The sequence below is a fragment of the Aspergillus thermomutatus genome (genome assembly GCF_002237265.1).
Source record: "Aspergillus thermomutatus strain HMR AF 39 chromosome Unknown NODE_314, whole genome shotgun sequence".
NCBI classification, from domain to species: Eukaryota; Fungi; Ascomycota; class Eurotiomycetes; order Eurotiales; family Aspergillaceae; genus Aspergillus; species Aspergillus thermomutatus.
Genome location: NW_020798364.1, coordinates 1 through 18,622, shown reverse-complemented (window position 1 = coordinate 18,622; position 18,622 = coordinate 1). Strand labels below are relative to the sequence as shown.

At 55.7% G+C, this 18,622-nt stretch overlaps 7 protein-coding genes across 7 annotated transcripts; 3 read left to right on the top strand and 4 right to left on the bottom strand.

The window, feature by feature from the left end:
* Positions 1-19: 19 nt before the first annotated feature.
* On the top strand, positions 20-1,356 carry gliM (O-methyltransferase gliM; the record flags this gene model as incomplete). Its single annotated transcript, XM_026756285.1, has 2 exons — positions 20-901; positions 958-1,356. 2 exons carry the CDS (start codon positions 20-22, stop codon positions 1,354-1,356), a joined length of 1,281 nt encoding a protein of 426 aa, XP_026610444.1.
* A 271-nt stretch (positions 1,357-1,627) lies between these two features.
* On the bottom strand, positions 1,628-3,793 carry gliC (cytochrome P450 monooxygenase gliC; the record flags this gene model as incomplete). Its single annotated transcript, XM_026755981.1, has 7 exons — positions 1,628-1,879; positions 1,936-2,040; positions 2,097-2,161; positions 2,215-2,449; positions 2,500-3,124; positions 3,174-3,358; positions 3,410-3,793. The coding sequence occupies 7 exons, from the start codon at positions 3,791-3,793 to the stop codon at positions 1,628-1,630; spliced, it is 1,851 nt and encodes a 616-aa protein (XP_026610443.1).
* Positions 3,794-3,917: 124 nt separating this feature from the next.
* On the top strand, positions 3,918-10,445 carry gliP (nonribosomal peptide synthetase gliP; the record flags this gene model as incomplete). The annotated part of the gene is made up of 4 exons (XM_026755063.1): positions 3,918-4,527; positions 4,605-5,089; positions 5,141-7,966; positions 8,022-10,445. 4 exons carry the CDS (start codon positions 3,918-3,920, stop codon positions 10,443-10,445), a joined length of 6,345 nt encoding a protein of 2,114 aa, XP_026610442.1.
* Positions 10,446-10,774: 329 nt separating this feature from the next.
* gliJ (dipeptidase gliJ) lies at positions 10,775-12,227 on the bottom strand (the record flags this gene model as incomplete). The annotated part of the gene is made up of 5 exons (XM_026754795.1): positions 10,775-11,276; positions 11,337-11,426; positions 11,518-11,594; positions 11,656-11,947; positions 12,007-12,227. The coding sequence occupies 5 exons, from the start codon at positions 12,225-12,227 to the stop codon at positions 10,775-10,777; spliced, it is 1,182 nt and encodes a 393-aa protein (XP_026610441.1).
* A 350-nt stretch (positions 12,228-12,577) lies between these two features.
* Positions 12,578-14,044, top strand: gliI (aminotransferase gliI; the record flags this gene model as incomplete). Its single annotated transcript, XM_026754512.1, has 3 exons — positions 12,578-12,986; positions 13,043-13,461; positions 13,526-14,044. 3 exons carry the CDS (start codon positions 12,578-12,580, stop codon positions 14,042-14,044), a joined length of 1,347 nt encoding a protein of 448 aa, XP_026610440.1.
* A 577-nt stretch (positions 14,045-14,621) lies between these two features.
* On the bottom strand, positions 14,622-15,953 carry gliZ (Zn(II)2Cys6 domain-containing transcription factor gliZ; the record flags this gene model as incomplete). Its single annotated transcript, XM_026754207.1, has 1 exon — positions 14,622-15,953. The coding sequence occupies one exon, from the start codon at positions 15,951-15,953 to the stop codon at positions 14,622-14,624; it is 1,332 nt and encodes a 443-aa protein (XP_026610439.1).
* A 90-nt stretch (positions 15,954-16,043) lies between these two features.
* On the bottom strand, positions 16,044-16,315 carry CDV56_100532 (uncharacterized protein; the record flags this gene model as incomplete). The annotated part of the gene is made up of 2 exons (XM_026754151.1): positions 16,044-16,178; positions 16,238-16,315. 2 exons carry the CDS (start codon positions 16,313-16,315, stop codon positions 16,044-16,046), a joined length of 213 nt encoding a protein of 70 aa, XP_026610438.1.
* Positions 16,316-18,622: the final 2,307 nt, after the last annotated feature.

Sequence of the window (18,622 nt, the reverse complement as noted above, 5' to 3'; positions counted from 1 at the left end):
GAGAAGAAAGAGATATACAATGGCACCCAGTCTACTAGAAAGTGAGACCCTGAATGGCAATGGTACGCCGCTCAAGGAATTCAAAGCGATAGTCAACGAGCTGCGCGAGTTACAGGCACATGTTCAGCGCGTCCAATCCTCTATAGAGTCACCCGAGATTCAGGCTTGGCTGAATGAGCAGCTTCATCATCCGGACCAGCTACCCGACAAGGAGCTGGAGCAGCTCGCATTGGACGTGGTGGACAGCATGGACAAGCTTCAGCAGCAGCTCGTTCCCTCGGTCTCCTTGTTGACGGATGGCTTCTTCGGTAGGCACTGCAGAGTCGTGTACATTGCCTACGTACTGACAAAAGCCAAACCAGGATATCTCAACAGCAAGGCGCTCTGGACCGTCGTGGAAGCCCAAGTGGCAGACCGACTGGCCGAAAATGGTCCCCAGCCTGTATCGACGCTCGGTCTGCGATGCGGCATTCAACCAGAGCGGCTGGCCCAGCTGCTGGACACGCTCGCCAACAATGGCATCTTCGCCTACAATGCCGCCGACGATACCTACAGCAACAACCGTGCCTCGTTGCTTCTCTGCCACGACCACTGGACCCAGTGGCATCTCTGGGCCGATCTGTATCCCAACGAGTTCTTCGACGTGAGCCGGGCCATGCCGCAGGCCGTCAAGCTGGGCGAGAGCCGCACCGCCGCCCAGATCGCATACGGCACCGAGCTGGACCTGTTTGAGTACCTGGCCAAGGAGCAGAAGCTGGCCAAGTTCCAAAAGACGCTCGGGGCGGGAGCCGTCGCGCAAGCCCGCGGCCTGACCGTCGACTATCCCTGGCAGGAGATCGGATCCGAGCCCATCCTGGACATTGGGGGCGGGTCGGGCGCGTTTCTGGCGTCACTGCTCAGGGTAGTCTCATGGATATCAAGTCGGTCATCGAGCTCGTCACGCCCGAATTCCGCCAGCCGCACGGTCGGTTCAGCGATATCGGGTCTCGCGTCCAGCAGCTCTTGGTCGGCGATTTCACCAAGCAAATCCCTCCCTCCTCGGTCTATACCATGAAATGGTGTCTGCACGACTGGGTCGACGACGATGTGCTGACCATCCTGAAGAACGTGCGCCGGAGTATCGTGCCGTCGCCCGTCAGTCGCTTCCTCGTCGTCGAGTCGATCAAGTCACCCGGTCGATCAGGCCGGCTGCCTCGGTACGGCGATCTGATCATGATGATCACCTGCAACGGCAAAGAACGGTCACTCGAGGACTGGGAACGGCTGGGACAGTTGGCCGGTTGGCGGATTCAACAGGTGCATCGGGTTCGTCGCGCCTGGCCTTGTATCATCGACTTTCGGCCTACGTGGGATTGAATCAGTGTACATAATTCTATCTTGTATTGAACTTACGTTGACAAGTTGACGCGAACTAGTCCTTTTATGTTGATTAAAACATGTAATTTCAACAAGCCTCGGTTGCAAGATACAGAAGGTGATCCAGGTGATTGACTTTAATCGACTCGTTCCAGCATGATATGCATGGAATCAATACCGCCGCAACTGACTGTCAGTCAAACTCGGGTAGAGGCCAGAATCACGCGTAATGGATCAAAAATATTCTATCTTGTTACTGGGAAGACGTATTCTAATCATCATCGACCCTCCCGTCCTCTCCCTTTTCGTCCGCAGCTACCGGTTCGCACTGAATCCGTGTCGCAGGCAATCCCACCCAGCTATCCTCCTGCATGACATTCTTGTCCGAAGCGCTGTCTGCTGAGATAGAGACGACATACTGGCGAATGATCTCGGCGGTAATGGCCTTAAGCATCCGCTCGCCAATATGCTTGCCGAGGCATTGACGAGGCCCGAACCCGAAGCGCCACATATTATGGCGGACCTACGACAAGTCAAGTCAGCTTGGGAATGTCTGAATGCTGATGAGAAATCACATACGTCTGACTTGTTCAGAGTGAAGAAACGTCGAGGATCGTATTGAGTTCCGTTGACCCAGAAAGGGTTATGGATGTTGATCGCCTGAGCGTCCACAATAACATTGGTCTGCAGATGATATCAACCGGGTGCTCTGAGTATCACTATCACAAGCAGATACATACATTGCGGGGGATGAGATAGCCATCCACGTATTGATCCTCGGGCGCCGATTCAGGATTGGAAAATGCTGCCAAAAGGTACATTAGTGAAAGGGAATTCCAGCTGGGCGTGTATGCTCACGCAGTATAGGGCGCAATCGTGCGGATTCCAGCACACAGGCAGCCAAGAACGTGTCTTCCCGGTCAATGTATCGTTCATACGACTCGCTGGCCTCGTTCTTCAGCGCAGACAGGACTTCCTGTCGCAGTTCCGTCTGGGCCTCGATATTCTCCGCCAGCAACAACACATTCCAGGAGAGGGCATGCGTGGTGACGTCCAGATTGGCATATAACGATTCGTCGAGAGTTTGCAGGCACTATTGGAAGTCAGGGCATCTATTCCCCATGCCATCCCGAGCACACTTACTTCACGTTTGCTGATGGTCCCCGCCTGATAGGCCTCCCACAGACCGATGACCAGCGGAATAGGGGATTGATTGCGCTTGACGGCTGTGTGGTAGGCGTCTTCAACAAACTGCCCCCACTGCGCCTGGAATTCATTCAAGAGGCGCACGCCCCGCGACCGGAACCAAGGCGCAATAGACAAGCGATTGATGCCCCCCCGAATGACCTCCTTGAACAATTCCTCCCTCAATGGAGCGAGCGTGGTCAGCTGGGTACGCTGCATCGGGCTCAAGCGTCCGAACAAGATCTGAGCCACCGCCAAAAAGGGGTAGAACTGTAGAGCCTTGGCTGGCTCGACGTGAATAATTCCTCGCGTTTTGAGGCTTTGTTCGGATGACGTTAACATCGTGCTCTGAAGATATTCGCGGGCCAGAGTGACCAAGTCAGCCGTATACCGAGCGGCGGCAGGACGTGAAAAGCCCTCTTCGACCTGCTGCCGGACTCGTTTCCAGTCAGAGCCACTGAGCAAGCCGACACAGACACCGAGGACTTCGCCAAACAGCCAGCCCGAATCATTGTTCACTGCTTTCGTGTGACGATGGGAGTTACGGAAGAATTGGACCGCGTGGGTAGGAGTGGTCAGCACACTATCATCATCATCAGCAGCCAGGACTGTGCCGGGAGAAAAGAACTGACATTTCCGGGGACCAGCCGGACCAAATCTGATACATCGGACCCCATTGCTGTCGCCACTGTTTGGCAGCCGAACGTCCATTGAAAAACTTTTCTGTGCCTTGACCATTGGGCCATGAATAACGAGCACGCGGCAGGGGTTTAACACCCGGGGGATGGAGCAGTGGGTATTTCCATCGTAGAAAGGCCTATATGGCATCAGTCAGAATCCTTTGCAATGAGCGTCAGAAAAGCCGTACATCTACGACGACGGACAGAACCCAGTAGAGAACAGGCCGGGCCACCACGAGGGCCAGCACCAGACAGGGGAGGAGGACAGTGAGTGCATAAGCCATGGAGAGGGAGTTGAGAAGGATCAAGCCCTGCTTGTCAATTACAGAATAGTTGGTACAGTGAATAGGGGCTTGTCGATACCTTAACAGCAAGCGATCGCCGCTGCAACACTGCTCGGAGGCCGACTTTTCGGCGGCCAAACCACCCCCGGCAATAAGGGATGTCTCGCTATTCCAGGAGTGGCGAGAGGATGCCCATAGGGACTGTATGTGTAGTCCAAAGGAATACGCCCCACCAGAGTGCATGGCAAGGACGGCCACCCGTCCCCGGACCTCCCCGGAGATGGGCATATGAAGCATCGAACTGCCTCCAGTTCAGCCTACATAACACTTCTATCAACAGAAAAGAGTCAGACATGTCTGCTGCTTTGTGAATCTCTGCTGCATTGTTTGGTTCAACCCTACGCTCTTCATCATGCCATCAGTAGCCCTCGACCTCTGCCAGCTTTTTGCCCGGTCCGTCACCCAGACGCCACACCAACTGGCAGTCGACCATGAGAGCGGCTCGCTCACCTATACAGAACTCGATGTGGCCTCATCGAACCTGTCACGAAAATTACAGGAAGAAGGGGTAGTAGCTGGCGAAGCGGTGCTCTTACTCACCGAGCACGGCACCCGCAATATTGTCGCGCTGCTTGCCATCCTCAAGGCCAACGCCTGTTATGTCCCTCTGGACCGCAGCTCGTGGTCATCAGAGCGAATCCAAGCCGTGCTGGACCGGACGGACAGCCGTCTTCTCATCAACACAACCGTCGAGCCATTTGAAAGCTCGCGGCACAAAGTCATCCATCTGACCAGTGCCGATGTGGCCGCTCTATCGACAGACCGCAGCAGCACCAGGGTCATTCCCGACGTCGCTCCCGAGGACCTCGCCTGTCTGATCTTCACCAGTGGTAGCACGGGAGCGCCCAAGGGGGTCATGATTCCACACCGTGCGGTGGCCAATTATGCCCAGACGAGTCCATTCAACATGGATGTGCGGGCGGGAGACAGAGTGCTGCATATCCTGTCGGTATCCTTTGACGGTAAGCATCCCCTACGTCTCTATTGATTCATACAGCTCACTGTATAGCCTCGACGGGCATGCTATTTTCCATTCTAGGCAACTCGGGCATCGTGGTCCCCGCGACGATGGACACCCTCTTCGACAAAGCGCAGACCTGCTCGATCCTCGCGTCGACCCCCTCGATCCTGGCCACGCTACCGCTGCCAACGGCATTACCCGACAGCTACCCATATGTCCATACAGTTCTGCTGGGCGGGGAGTCGCCACCGGCCGCGCTGTTGTCCAGCTGGCTTGAATTCGGCGTCCGCATCCTGAACGCATACGGCCCCACGGAAACCACCTGCGCCTCGTTGATGCAGGAAGTAGAGGTCTGCCAGGAGACGGGCATGATCAATCGGAGTATCATCGGCCGTCCGATGCCCGACGGACCGGTATACCTGCTGCAGCCGGACACTCTCCTCCCCGTCGAGGAGGAAGGCGGAGAAGGCGAGATTGCGATTGCAGGCATCGGGCTGGCCCACGGCTACTACCAGAACGCCGCCCTTACAGCCGAGAAATTCATCGACTGGCACGACCAGCGAGTCTATCGCACCGGCGACCAAGGACGCTGGACCCGTCGTAACGATGGCCAGCGCGTGGTTGAATTCCGCGGCCGCAGTGATCGCACAGTCAAAAATCGCGGCTTTCTCGTCAATCTGCCTGCCGATGTGGAGGAACCGCTGCGACAGATGGGCTTCGGAGTCACCGACGTCTATGCTTCACTGATCAACAGTCTTTTGGTTGTGTTGGTGACCCCGGCCACTGCCGATCTGGACGGCCTGCAAAGCGAAGCCCAGCGTCGACTGTCTTCCTTCCATCGGCCGGGCCGATACATGGCTGTCGATCAGTTTCCGCTGTCGGCCAACGGAAAGATTGACACCAAGGCGATCGAGAACATGCTGAAAGAGCACCAGGCACGTCTCTGCGAGGCCACCGAAGATGAAGATACGACGTGTACAGAGCGTCCTACGGAGCGTGAGCAAATCGTAGCCGAATGCCTATATACAGCTTTGGAACTGGAACTCCTGTCTGCGTCGACGTCCAAAGATATCAATTTCTTCGCCATGGGGGGTAACTCTCTGGCTGCTCTTCGATTCACGTCCTTGTGCCGGGAACGGGGCATTCTTCTCACTACTCGTGATCTGTACCTGCATCCGACGGTCAAAGGCATTCTCCCGTATGCTCGCGACCTCCTTCCGTCTGGTCAGTCTGTACCCGACAAAGAGGAGCAAACCAACCACCGATTATCGCTTAAGGCCGAGGTCACTGCTGTACTTCCACTCCTGGACGACATGGTTCCATCCGACATTGACGTCGCTCCGTTGACCCCCCTCCAGCTGGAGCTGAGCGCTCCCATTTTTCAAAGCGATGGGACCAACACGAATCAGCTGCGGCAATCATACCCCTTGGCCGCGGCCGATCGCATCTGCAATGCATGGCGGCAGGTCTGTCTCAGCGAGCCCGTCTTCCGGACGCAAATCGCGCTGGACATCGGGCCCGGCGTGCAGATCGTCCACGCTCAGCCACGGTGCCAGCCGAAGGAGATCATCTTTCATCGCCGGGAAGACTACAACGCTGCCTTGACCGATCCTTCGCGTCTGGCTGTGGGACTCGGTATGCGTTTGGATTTTATGGAATTCATTCCGGTTGACCACGATACCGAGGAGGGTGAGGTGACCATCCTCTGGACGGCCCATCACAGCTTGATTGACGGCTACTCCTTGGGACTGATTCTGGCTCGGGTGCAGCAGGCGACCCAGGGGGCTACACCTTCCCGCCTCTCTTCCTTTGTGGACGCAGCGTGGAACCTGCAGAGTGTGCAGAAGCGGCGAGACAGCGAGGCCCGGCGGTTCTGGGAGCCGTATCTGCAGCCGGTGCGGTCACTCACAGGGACGGGCGCAACCACAACACCTGTAGGACAGCCGTACCTCGCCCAGGAGGTGCTGTTCACGCATGTCGACGGCGTGGACGAGCTGCAGCAACTCGCGTCAAGGTGCAGTGTCACCCTGGCAGCTGTCTACTACACCGCGTGGGCCATGACCCTGGCTCGGACGACCAAGACCACCCTGGTAACTACGGGAGTGGTCTTCTCCGGTCGAGAGGTTCTACCGGACGATGCGCACGCCATCGGGCCACTGATGTCCACCCTGCCTCTGGTATGCCGCCTCGAGGCAGATGCATCCACTGAGCGCCAGCTGCAGGCCACGCTCGAAGGACTGGCAACTATTAGCGCCTACGCCTGGTCTGCCCCGGATCAGATCGGGTACCGAGTTGAGTCTCTAATGGCGACGCAGTATGACTTTCCGGCCTACGACCAACCAATCCCGCCTCAAAAGGAGCAATTCTTTGAGAACACGACCTTTGCGTTGAGTCTACTTGTCGAAGCCGATGCTCGTTTCCGTTTGGTGTACAATCCTGCCGTGCACTGCGAGCAGACGGTGCAGCAGTATGCCGACACGTTCCAGCAGGCGCTCAAGGCGCTGGTGCATGGTTCGACTCTGGAAGCATGGCTCACGGGGCCGTCAGAGACACCCCTTGCGGTCGACCAGCCACATTCTGATCTCGAACGAGACAATGTAGCGAATGTGGCGTCGGCGTTTCAGGCGTCGGTCGACCTCCACGAGGATTTGATGGCCGTGGAGGGGCCTGGAGGCGCTCTATCCTATCGGGCGCTGGATCAAAAGTCCAACGCGGTGGCCTCGCATATTGCAAAACACTTCCCGAGCGCTCAGGTCATTGCCATTCATGCCGACGGAACCCTCAACTGGGTGGTGGGTATCTTGGGTATCCTGAAAGCCGGCTGTGCATACTGTCCGCTCGACCCTGCGTACCCGATGGCGAGACGGATCGCGGTTTACGAGCAAAGTGGTGCCAGCGCCCTCTTGATCCCTAATGCCTGCTCGTCGACCGCGGCAATCCTGCCGGTGGCCGACCTCCACGTCTTCACGGTCCAAGAAAGCGAGGCAGGCGACACAAGCAGGCAATCGTCGCTCCTCGCTCACGCAAACGAGGATGCCCTCATCGTCTTCACCTCCGGCACGACCGGCCGCCCCAAGGGGGTCCCGATCAGCCACAAGGGCCTTCTGGCTTTGCAGTCGAATCCCGAAGCCACTATGTTCAGCCGTCCTGGCCGTCGTATTGCTCAGTTCATGTCGCCTGCGTTTGACTACTGCGCCAACGAGATTTTCTCTGCGTTGCTCCATGGCGGAACGCTGGTGCTTCGTGACCCGTCCGACCCTCTGTCCCATCTGGCCAAGGTCGATGTGGCGACAATTACTCCTTCTGTGCTCAGCGTGCTGAGTCCAGAGGACTATTCTAACCTCGACATGGTATATGCGACGGGAGAACCCGTCACTCCAGGCTTGCTCGCTCGGTGGGCCGAGGGCCGAGCATTTTACAACGCCTATGGTCCTGCAGAGGTACGTTTCCCTTGGACTCCTCCTGATGTATCATATAGACTAATATCCTCGTCAGTGCTCTATTTGTACGTCGTTTACACGCCTAGTGCCCGGACAGCAGGTCACCATCGGAAACGCCATTCGCACCGCGCGAATGTACATCTTGGACCCCGATCTGCAGCCCGTGTCGGATGGCCAGACCGGAGAGATCTTCCTGGCCGGACAACAGGTGATGCGAGGCTATGTGGGAGACGAAGTCAAGACCGCTCACAGCGTGCTGCCTGATCCCTGGCATCCAAATGAACGGATGTATCGCACGGGCGACTACGGCTACTGGAATGCGGACCGGCAGATTGTCTACATCGGACGGCTGGACCGTCAGGTCAAGATCCGCGGCTTTCGCGTCGAGCTCGCGGCAGTCGAGCAGAAGATGTATCAGGAGGAGCCACGGCTCACCCAGGCGGCTGCTCTCGTCGTCAATGATACCCTGGTGGCCTTTGTCATGCCGCACGACGTGGATGTCAGCCGTCTGGAGCACCGACTGCGGGAGTCGCTCCAGCCCAGCTGGGTGCCCCAAGTGATCACCGCGCTCGAGGAGTTCCCCTGGACGGCCAACCGCAAGGTCGATTATCGCAAGCTGGAGGAGAGAGCCACCCTGACGCGGCGGGAGGAAGCCGTGCAGCCGCAAAAGACGAGTGCAGGGATCATGCAAAAAGATGCTTCCATCGCCGACGGAATCGCAACCCTGTGGAAGAACGTGTTGCGTCTGCAGGCGGGCGCCAGCTCGCGCGAGCTCCGTGAACAGGATGACTTTCGCGCGCTGGGCGGCCATTCCGTTCTGCAGATGATGCTGGCGGCTCGCCTCGGCAGCACGTTTGGGATCTCCGTGTCGATGCGCGATGTGATTGAACATCCCACCCTGGCCGACCAGGTCGAGCTGGTGCGCCGGCGCCGTCAGACCTCGACGACGTCCAAGCCGCGGACCATCTGCGACGCGTTTCCCGATCATTGCCTGTCGGCGCTGGAGCGCCAGACGTGGTTCCAATACCTGATCGCCTCCGACGTCCGCACGTTCAACATCCCCGTCCTCCTGCATCTCGGCGGTACCTTTGATCGCGACCGTCTGGTCCAGTCATTCAACGCCGTGTTGGCCTCGCGCAAGGTCTTCCGCACCAACTTTGTCGAGACCTCGCTCGGGCCTTGTCGAATCTTCCGTGACACGCCGCCGCGGGTCCTCGTGTGCGACGGCGCCCTCGACACGACCAGGGAGATTGACCGGGGCTTTGACCTGGCTCGTGATGAGCTGATTCGCGTCTTCTTGGACCGTCGCACCCTGCTCGTGGTCACGAGCCACGCCGTCGCCGACCTCACCAGCGTGCAGAATCTGCTGCAGGAAACCTCGGCAGTGTACGGGGGAATGACCCCGACGGCGGACCGATGGCACTATCCTCGGGCCCCAGCCTGGTCGCGCCAGGTCACAGAGCAGGAACGCCAATTTTGGTCCCGCTATCTCGAGGGCGCTCCCCAGCGCCTGGACATTCCGCGGTACCCTGGCCAGATGACCTTTGAAGGCAGCTCCCGAGTCTCCGACTTCAAGGGAAACCTCGTTCGACGCGTCGTCGCCTTGAGCCAAGAATACGGGATGAGCCAGCACCAGCTGGTATGTGCCGCCGTGGCGCAGACGCTTCAGTGGCTCGCCGGCTCGAACGATGTCGTGCTCGGTTCTCCGTGGGCCAACCGCGGCCAGGCCGTGGAGCAGGAGTCGATGGGACTGTTCCTCGATCGCCTGCCTCTTCGCTTCAAAACACCCGTCAATGCCGACTGTGCCACCATCCTGCAGTCTACCCGCGAAGCGAGCCAAGCGGCCGTCTGCAATGCAATTCCGTTCGAGCAGGTTCTGAGCCTCCTCCAACTGCCGCGGACCATCCAGCAACATCCGCTCTTCGAAGCCATGGTCACCTTCCATCTCAAAGGGGCAGTGGAAGATTGTCTCACCATCGACGGGCTGGAGGTGAAACGCGAAATGTGCTTTGCGTCCGGGGCCAAGTTCCTGCTCATGTTCGAATGGACCGAGATCGAGACGGACCATTGGACCTTGCGCATCGAGTACGATGATCATCAGCTGGACGGCGCGACCATCACCACGATCGATCAAAGCATCCGTTGTGTCCTCGAAGGGCTGGCCGACCGCATGTCTCGCGCCGCCATCCACGAGCGCCTGAATGCGATGATGGCCAAGAGGCCCAAGACCAAAGTCGACTGGAACTTCTACCACCGTCTGGTGGGGATTCTGCGGCGCGAGATGGCCACCTGCTTGGGCATCTCGCTGGACGAGTTTCCCTGCTCCGTCTCCTTCTTCGAGGCAGGCGCCGACTCTATCCATGCCTGGCGGTTGAGCCGGCAATTAAAACGCGTTGGGCTGGACGTGCCCATCTGCACCATCTTCGATCATCCGACAGCGCAGGATCTGGCTCAGCGTCTCTGTCGTCAGGTGCTTTAGCTGGAGCGTGTTCTTCTCAGATTTAGCAAAAGACAGCTTAGAATGTAGTCATCTGTCAATCATCACCTCTGATTTACATATACACCTGCCGATGCTTTGTTTTTGTCTGTCGTATATATTTCTCTATTCTTCGCCGGCCGCTGAAAGCGTTTTCATCTATTGTGCAACTCTATCAATCAAGAATGTTTGTTGGAATGTTTAGTATCAGTCAGAGTAAGTATATTTCTACGCTGGTGATCATTCATCGAAACAGAGGTGACGATTCACTTCAAGCAGAAACATGAATTGTATCCTGAAATATGCCTGTTCCTCTACTCGATACCCTTGACCTAATCAGACTCCATTCTCTTGAAGCAATTCAAGTTCCTCCCTCGTTCTCGCTCGCGCGTCAATTGCCCCTTGATATTCTCGTTCCACACCTCGTCAAACTCGTCCCACAGACATTCTTCCCCCGCGCCTTGAAGCGCTGCGGCAACACGTTCCACCTCCTCCAGCACGCGAATGACATTCAATCCCATAACCCGTTTGACGTCCTCCTCTGCCACTCCGCGCTGAAGCAACCCGGCCACCAAGGCAGGGTAGCACGAGACGTCATGCAGCCCGTCAGGACCGCGGAGCATCCCGTCATAGTCGGACCCGATGCCGACGTGCTCGTACCCGATGCGCGTCCCAGCGTAGATGATATGATCGAGGACATGGGCGAGCGCGGCCTGGTCAGCTTCGACTGCGAGCAGCTCGCGCAAGAAACAGATCATTATCACGCCTCCATTGCGTTGCAGCAGTTGCAGGTTCTCTTCGGTGACGTTGCGAGCATGTGCGCAGAGACTATATCTTTATTCCCGGTCCATGGGTATTAGTTCGTTGTCCAACCGGATAGTCTGATTCCCTTACATGGAGGAATGAGAGTAGATGACCGGTGCTCGAGAAAGCTGCAGCGTTTGGGTTTGGGCCTTGTGGGACGTGTGCGAGAGGTCAATCATCCTAATGCCGTAGGGCACGTACAATGAGCTTATGTATACCAGTCTGCACCAAGCAACGTGCGACAAAAGAGTATGGGGCAAAGGATACATACATCCCCATTCGATTGAGCTCTTGAATCAGCCGTTCTCCCCTGCAGGATAGTCCTGCATGGAGCTCCGGGGATACTGTCTACGCACGGATAGAAGCGAATTAGAACTCTGGACCACATGGCTTTGCTGCTGCTACTGACCGCCGCATCTGCAAAGGAATTGTGACAATTGTGCGTCAGCGTCACATAGCGAACGCCCAGTCGATACAACATGCGCAGGGCGCTGACACTGTTGGCGATCTGATGTAGGCCTTCCACCCCGATCAAACTCGCGACGCGGCCGGCGCGAAAGCTGCTCCAGACACTGGCTGCCGAGTCGGCGAATTGCAGGACTGTCGGGTGTGTCTCGATCAATCGGTGAATCACATCGAGCTGTTGAAGCGTCTGACGTAGTGCTTCTAAACTGCCGACCTCCTGATCTGCGTTCTTGGGGCTGAATAATAGTAGAGTACAATGAGTGTCTTCATGCGCAACTTGGGGATAGATGCTTACCAGGGCACGAATGCGCTCCAGAACTGGCCCCCCAACAACCCCTGCTGTAGACGCTGGATATCAGTCTGGCCGATTGGCATATCATACAGGTGGGAATCCTGGCCATTGATGTCATTGCGAAACCATCCCCGTATCATGTATGGAAAGTCGTTATGGCCGTCGATCAGAGGCACCTCTTTCAGAAGCCTCCGGGCCTGTTCTTGGATCGCGCTCGGAGTCATCTTGTAGGTAAGTCTGGTATCCTTCTTTACACGCGAAGGGTCTACTCTAGCTTGCGTGATCTTCCATTTCCTGTCGTTGGGGTCTCGCGGAGGTGTTGTACATCTGACCTCCTGCTTCAGCCTCTTCATTCGGTGACCGAAAGCCAAGCAGCCCAGGCTCTCAACAATGTTATTCTTGGTTTTTAGTACCTCTCTTTCGGATTCCGAATATTCCTTTTCGGCGGCCTCTTTCCGACAAACAATGGGATAGAAACGTGCGCTATCTTTTGGAGAATGTCGATCATGATATGATGATAAATCGATCTAACAAGTCGAGACGAATGTCAATTGTGGAACGCAGACAACACACAATGCCATCTGAGACACTTCCTCCTTCCCTAGCGCATCGTTCTCGCACAAACATCCAATGGTTCACCAACAAGCATATGCGGCAGGTGTCCCGGCTCAATGCGAAGCAGCACAGAGTCAACATGATGACGGCGGAAAACTGGTCAGTACGAGATGAGCTCGTCGACCAGTACAAGTCGCTCTTCACCCAACATCTCGCCCCCCGCCATCTGTCCTACGCTGATGGCATGGGAGGCGACGCAGAGCTGCTGCAAGCCGCGTCGGACTTCTTCAACCGGGTGTTTACCGCGCATAGCCCCGTGGAGCCGAACCACCTCGTCGTCGGGGCCGGATGCAGCTCGTTGCTGGAGAATCTGCTGTATGACATCTGCGAGCCGGGGGAGGGGGTCTTGATCGAAACGCCGTTCTGGGGTGCGCAAACAACCCTGGGTCTCCGTTGCATGGTGCTTGCTGATGCGAATTAACAGGTGGTTTCGAGACCAGCTTCGTCCTGCGCACCAACGTCACGGCTTTTCATGTTACACCTCCATCAGACGTTCATCTCCCCGATGTATCTGTGGACCATCTCGTGTCGACGTACATTGCCGCGTACGAACGGGCCCTACGGGAGGCCCCGTGCCGCATCAAAGCGATGCTCGTCTGTAACCCTCACAACCCATGCGGTCATATCTACCCCGTGGAGGTGATCCAGGCTTTGCTCCAGTTCGCCCAACGTCACGATCTGTTCTACATCTCCGACGAGATCTACGCCCTCTCCACGATTGACGAGCGAACACCGTTCGCCTCGGTCCTTAGCATCGATGTCTCCGCCCTTGGGGTAGATCTGGCTCGCGTGTTCACGCTGTACAGTATCAGCAAAGATCTAGGAAGTAGCGGGTTGCGTCTGGTATCTCCTGTTCTTCTTTTTCTTTTCTGCGGGATCATGCATTCCTAATACTGTGCACATGCAGGGCTTCGGCATCACCCAAGCCCATCCTGACCTCCGTCTCTCCCTCGCCATAGCGAACCATTCCCGCGTTTCCACCTTCACCTCGCTCGTCATCACCGCGCTCCTCCGCGACACCACGACCGTCGATACTCTGCTGCATCAGAATCGAGCCGCCCTGCAGCGCAGCGCCCGGCTGGTATGCGACTTTCTCACCTTTCACCAGATCCCCTTTGTGCCGCCGGCCGCCGGTGTGTACGTATGGGCGCGCCTGGGATGCAGGTCGTCTTCACTTGCCACCCGCCCCGAGCCCAGCTGGGACGACGAGGCGGGCCTGAACGATCGATTCGAGGCGGCGGGGGTCTCGGTGGGCGCGGGACAAGGGTATCATGCTGGCGAGCCGGGCTGGTTTCGTATTACGTTTACCCTTCCGCAGGACGAGCTCGTGGCGGGGCTGCAGCGGATCGAACAGGTGATTAGATGGGACAGAGTGCATGGCGTTGGCGGCTCGATGGGCGATGTAGAGATAGACAAGGCGGTATGAATATCCTTTGTCGAATATAGCTTTCAATCTGTGTTCAGACTGCCGCACTATTTCATATATATAATATGTGCATGCATACATTGGAACATCTCTATCCACTTTATCAGTCCCCAGGCCATGCAAATAACTATATTTATTTGAACATTCAGTCCGCTGTAAAGTGGTTGGCCGCTATCGGCAAATGCTAGGAAGATACCACCTTTTCCTGTCTATATATGAGGCTAGATGGATAGATTGCCAGAATCAGACCTTCATCCTTACACATTCCGTGTGTATGTGCTTACTATCCAAATACAAGTAGTGTAGGATGGCTGACAATTTCCTAACACATAATTCATGAATTCTTGCCCTATCAACATATAGATTATAACCAACCGAAACAATCAATAAATCGTAATCGTGCGAGTCTCGCAATCTTTTTTTGACCTTTCTATTTTCTCTTTTCCTCGTCTTATCACCGAAGCCGTCATATAAATGGGATATTGATCACATTCTCTAATGTGAATTCTCTTCCAGGTCCTCATCTGAACGAAGTTTCTCATCTTGAGGGTGGAGGGCGCTGAACAAAGCTGTCGGTTCACGTCAGCAGGTTGCAGAGTCGAGCCGGTATCTGGACCAGCGTGCTCCGAACTTGGGCAGTTTCGGCCGAGCATGAAAGATCGAAGAGTTGACTAATGTCGGGCGCGAATGGGAAGGGGGATGAGGAGGAAGAAGAAGAGGAGGAGCTAGACCGGTCATGGCAATCAACGGCATGCCCGCGGCCGTCAAAGGAAACGGGAGCACGGAGCAGATCCCAGATCTGCCAGCAGACGGCCAGTAAGCGTCGCACCCCGGACCGAATCAAGACGTTTACAATCTGACTGTGCTCCTCCGCATCGTGCTCACCCGGGAGAGGGGCGATTTGGTAGTTTCCTAGCTGGAAGGAGGGATTGGTGGCGCCACTGCGGCTGCTCGAGGGCAGCAAGAGCTCGGAGCCTGGCGTACAGGGGAGAAACGTGGAGGCGAATAGGTCCTCCTCAAAGTCGACGGAGGAGACAGCCGCGTCGGCCCCTGTGTTGGTGGTCTTTTCCAGGGCGGTCGTTGCCAGCTGCAGCGCGGTCACAGCCAGGCTGATACTGCCGGCATCTTTCGGGCAGTATAAACACTGGTAGAAGCGGGAAAATGCACGAGCAAAGTTCCGGACAAAGACAAACGTGGCATCGTGTCGACGGATATCCCGAGAAGTTAGGCTGCTGAGGGTCTGGAGACATTTGCAGGGGCGCAGCGGCTTGGAGGGAGGATCCAGCGGCTCCTTGCTCGCCGGCTGGCACTCAGGCTTGGGTGTCATGCCCCAGAGAAGGGGGTCGTTGGGGTCAGGGCCTGAAGAGGAGAGACAGGTTGTCTCCAATGGCGGCGGGAACGAAAGGTCGGAATCGGGTATCGACGGCAGGGGAGGGATCCAATCCGTCGAAAACGCAGTAGCCCCTGTATCACTGCAGCTGGGGGTGCCATTGCGTTCAGCAAAGAAAATTGGGTTCAATTCCTCCTCTTCGTCGAACAGACAGAGGGAGGAAAAGTCGTCAGGGCGGGGAGAGGGAAGCGGCGGGGGCGGGGGATCGACCGCGGCGGCGTCGGCGGCGGCGGCTTCGGCGGTTGGACCCTGGGAGGCAGGGACCGGGTTTCCCGCTAGGCGGGCCGTTTCCGCGGCCGCCGCCACCCGCTGCTCCCGCTCCAGAGTTTTGCGACTGCGGGACCCCTTGGGTTTGCCGCAGCGGGAGGAATAGCTGTAGGTACACGGACTCAAGTACTCGTGGCATCGGCTGCAAGGGTTGCCGCCCGAGCATCGAGTCTTGGACCGGTGACAGCCATCGCATGCCAATCGTAGCTTGCGAGGCCTGGCTTGGGCTGGTTTGGGCGCGGGAGTACTCATTGTGGTCGTCGGAGACGAGGTGAAAGTTGACGACACATCCTGCATGTCTTTCGCAATCGCTGACGAGTTAGCTCTGGTAGACTACCGTTCTTAAATATCAGCAGCAGCAACGCCTCGGAGGACGCCTTTGGCCTCAATATCACGTTGCAGCACCGCTAGCAGGGGTTGGTCTGACGCCTGAATCCTTCGCGCCTGCGGATTCCTGTCTGACGACGCTGATCTGGCCTGTCAGACGTCAAAGAGAGGTCTCTCGCATCTTCATCCCGCAATCCAACTCAATTGACCTCGATAGAGTCGACGTTGACATTGTCGTCGGTCCCATCCAGAATCTGCGGCTCTTCAACGCTCATACCCCAGTGCATGATGAGGCACAATCTTGCAGCCAGATGAAAACGTGCTTGTGCAACATTCTGAAGAAAACGATCTCCGAGTCAAATTCTATTTCTGCTGCTGCACGGTTCACCTCCCGCCAACTGATTGGTCAAGCAGAAACAGCTAGGCGGCCGAAAATCCCTGGCCAAGGATGTGTCAGCACTCTGCAGTTTACTCCGTGCCATGTTTCGGACAGTCTCCGAAGTACCGTAGAGAGTAGATCTCTACTCCGTATGCTCGGTTGCGACGGTGTTGCATATGTTGATACTACGTTGACCTCTCGCTAGCTCGGGGGCGCCGATGGCTGGCTGCATTCAAATGGCGATCACCAACAGGACCAAAAAGCAAGTATGGTATGTGGTTGGTGGTGCAGAACGGCCGAGGACCTTGTTGGTTAAGGCGGAGACTTTTATGCAGTAGACCGTGCAGAACGGAGACTTAATGTTTGACGAGGTACAGAAGAGGCATCGATCCCTGCCCATCTCGATGAATGGGATTGATGACCGGGTTGTATGATACTCGATGAGTCTTTGTTGTCCATCCAGCCCCATTCCTGGATTACTTCATGATTAATCATCTTAATGAATGCCATTCTCACAAAGCTAACAGCCCAACCGTAAGTCTGAGCTAGAGCTAGAGCCGTACTATGCGATAGAGCAAGCCAAAAGTCCTGTATGGAGCATACATAACTATGTATTGCCGGAGCTAGTCATGTAGGGGCAGGTCTAGCCCCCCGGAGGCACCCTCTTTCTCAATCAACAAGTCAGCATCGCACTCTCGTGCAGATCACCCGGTGAAGTGGCTTGCTAGGTACGCCTTCGTCAATGACAGTGATGAGGGGTGGTACTATGATAGAGGTGGGTTGAAGATTATCTTGCTGGGTAGGTGACCCCAATGAATCCCAGCCGTTGTATGTATTTTTGTTTTGAGATCTTCTTCAATGATCCTGATCTCTCCTGCTCTCCTCTAGACTGCATCCTCCACGTGAAGACCACTTAAGTCCTGGTCGAGGTCAAACTCCTGGGACAAAGGCAACATCGAAGTCTTGTTTCCAGAATTCCAGTCATGAACTTGCTGTTCTGGATTGCCTGATGGTTGCTTTTGGTTGACAGAGCTAGCCATGCAGAGTTGAAGCTTGGTAAAGCTCTTGACTGTCCTGTTCCCCAGAGGGAGACCCGCTGATGCAGTGAGCATCTCGGCCATTGAACGAGTTGACTCTTGTTTGTCCTTATATGGGCCGCGTAAATCTCGATCTTCTGCCACTCTGATGACAGGGGAGCCATCATCCTGCACAAGAAAATGACCATGAATCGAATCATACTTGAGCACGTTTCCTAGAGCACACCCAAGACCCCTCAGGTCAGTGGATGTGGTAGCCAAAAGCAATGATGGGCGGAGGAATGGACACGATCGAGCAAGGATGGTTGACAGCAACGACCTCGACTTCATCATGTATGAAGGAGTTCCGACAGACGATGCGACATTAGGCCGAAGCCATTAATGCCAACCTGGACTGACATTTTGCGTCCCCTTTATGTTCTTCGATTCGATCACCATGGAACAATAGGTTTGCTTGATATACCTTCTGATGGACTAAAATAGATGTTTGAGGTAGCAGTTCTAGATTGCTCTTCTACGAGATGATACTCCCGCAATGCGATTTGGGTTATTACCTACCTGGATGAGCATCTTTGGTGAATTGCGCAAGGGGAGCCAATATCTAGGAATGGCAAAATCGCCGCCAGAGGGCAATGTTCCTGGTTATTATAAGCTAATAGCAGATGGTTAATGGAATACTTTCTGACTAAAGGTGAATAACTCTGCCTATTTAATTCAATGTGTGTCATCACATTAATATGTCAGGCTCTCTTGTGTACTATTGCCACTGTGTGCCATTGCTAGTAGTCATTCTTGTCTATATCACAATAGATTATGCTCTAATATGGCGCTGTCACTACTGCAATTGATAAAGGCAGTCTGGATAACTCTCCTGCTTTATACAATTTGCAGATATGCGTCTAGCATCACCGTACCTAGGTTTGCCAGGCTTGGAGTCAAACTGTATTTAAGCCAATGAATCCTTAAGATTGTGTTGTACACCAATGAGTTCTGTGTCCTTCCCAGCCTGCTCTGTTAGATAATATAACCTACCTTACCTTCACACACCTATATGTTACAGCACCAACGACGTTAGGCGGATATAACAGGCAGAATCAAGAAGCAACGACAGCCAGTCATTTAGGCAAGGACTGACCATGATGGATGCCTAAGGGAAAGGCGCAGCGGAATCACTATGT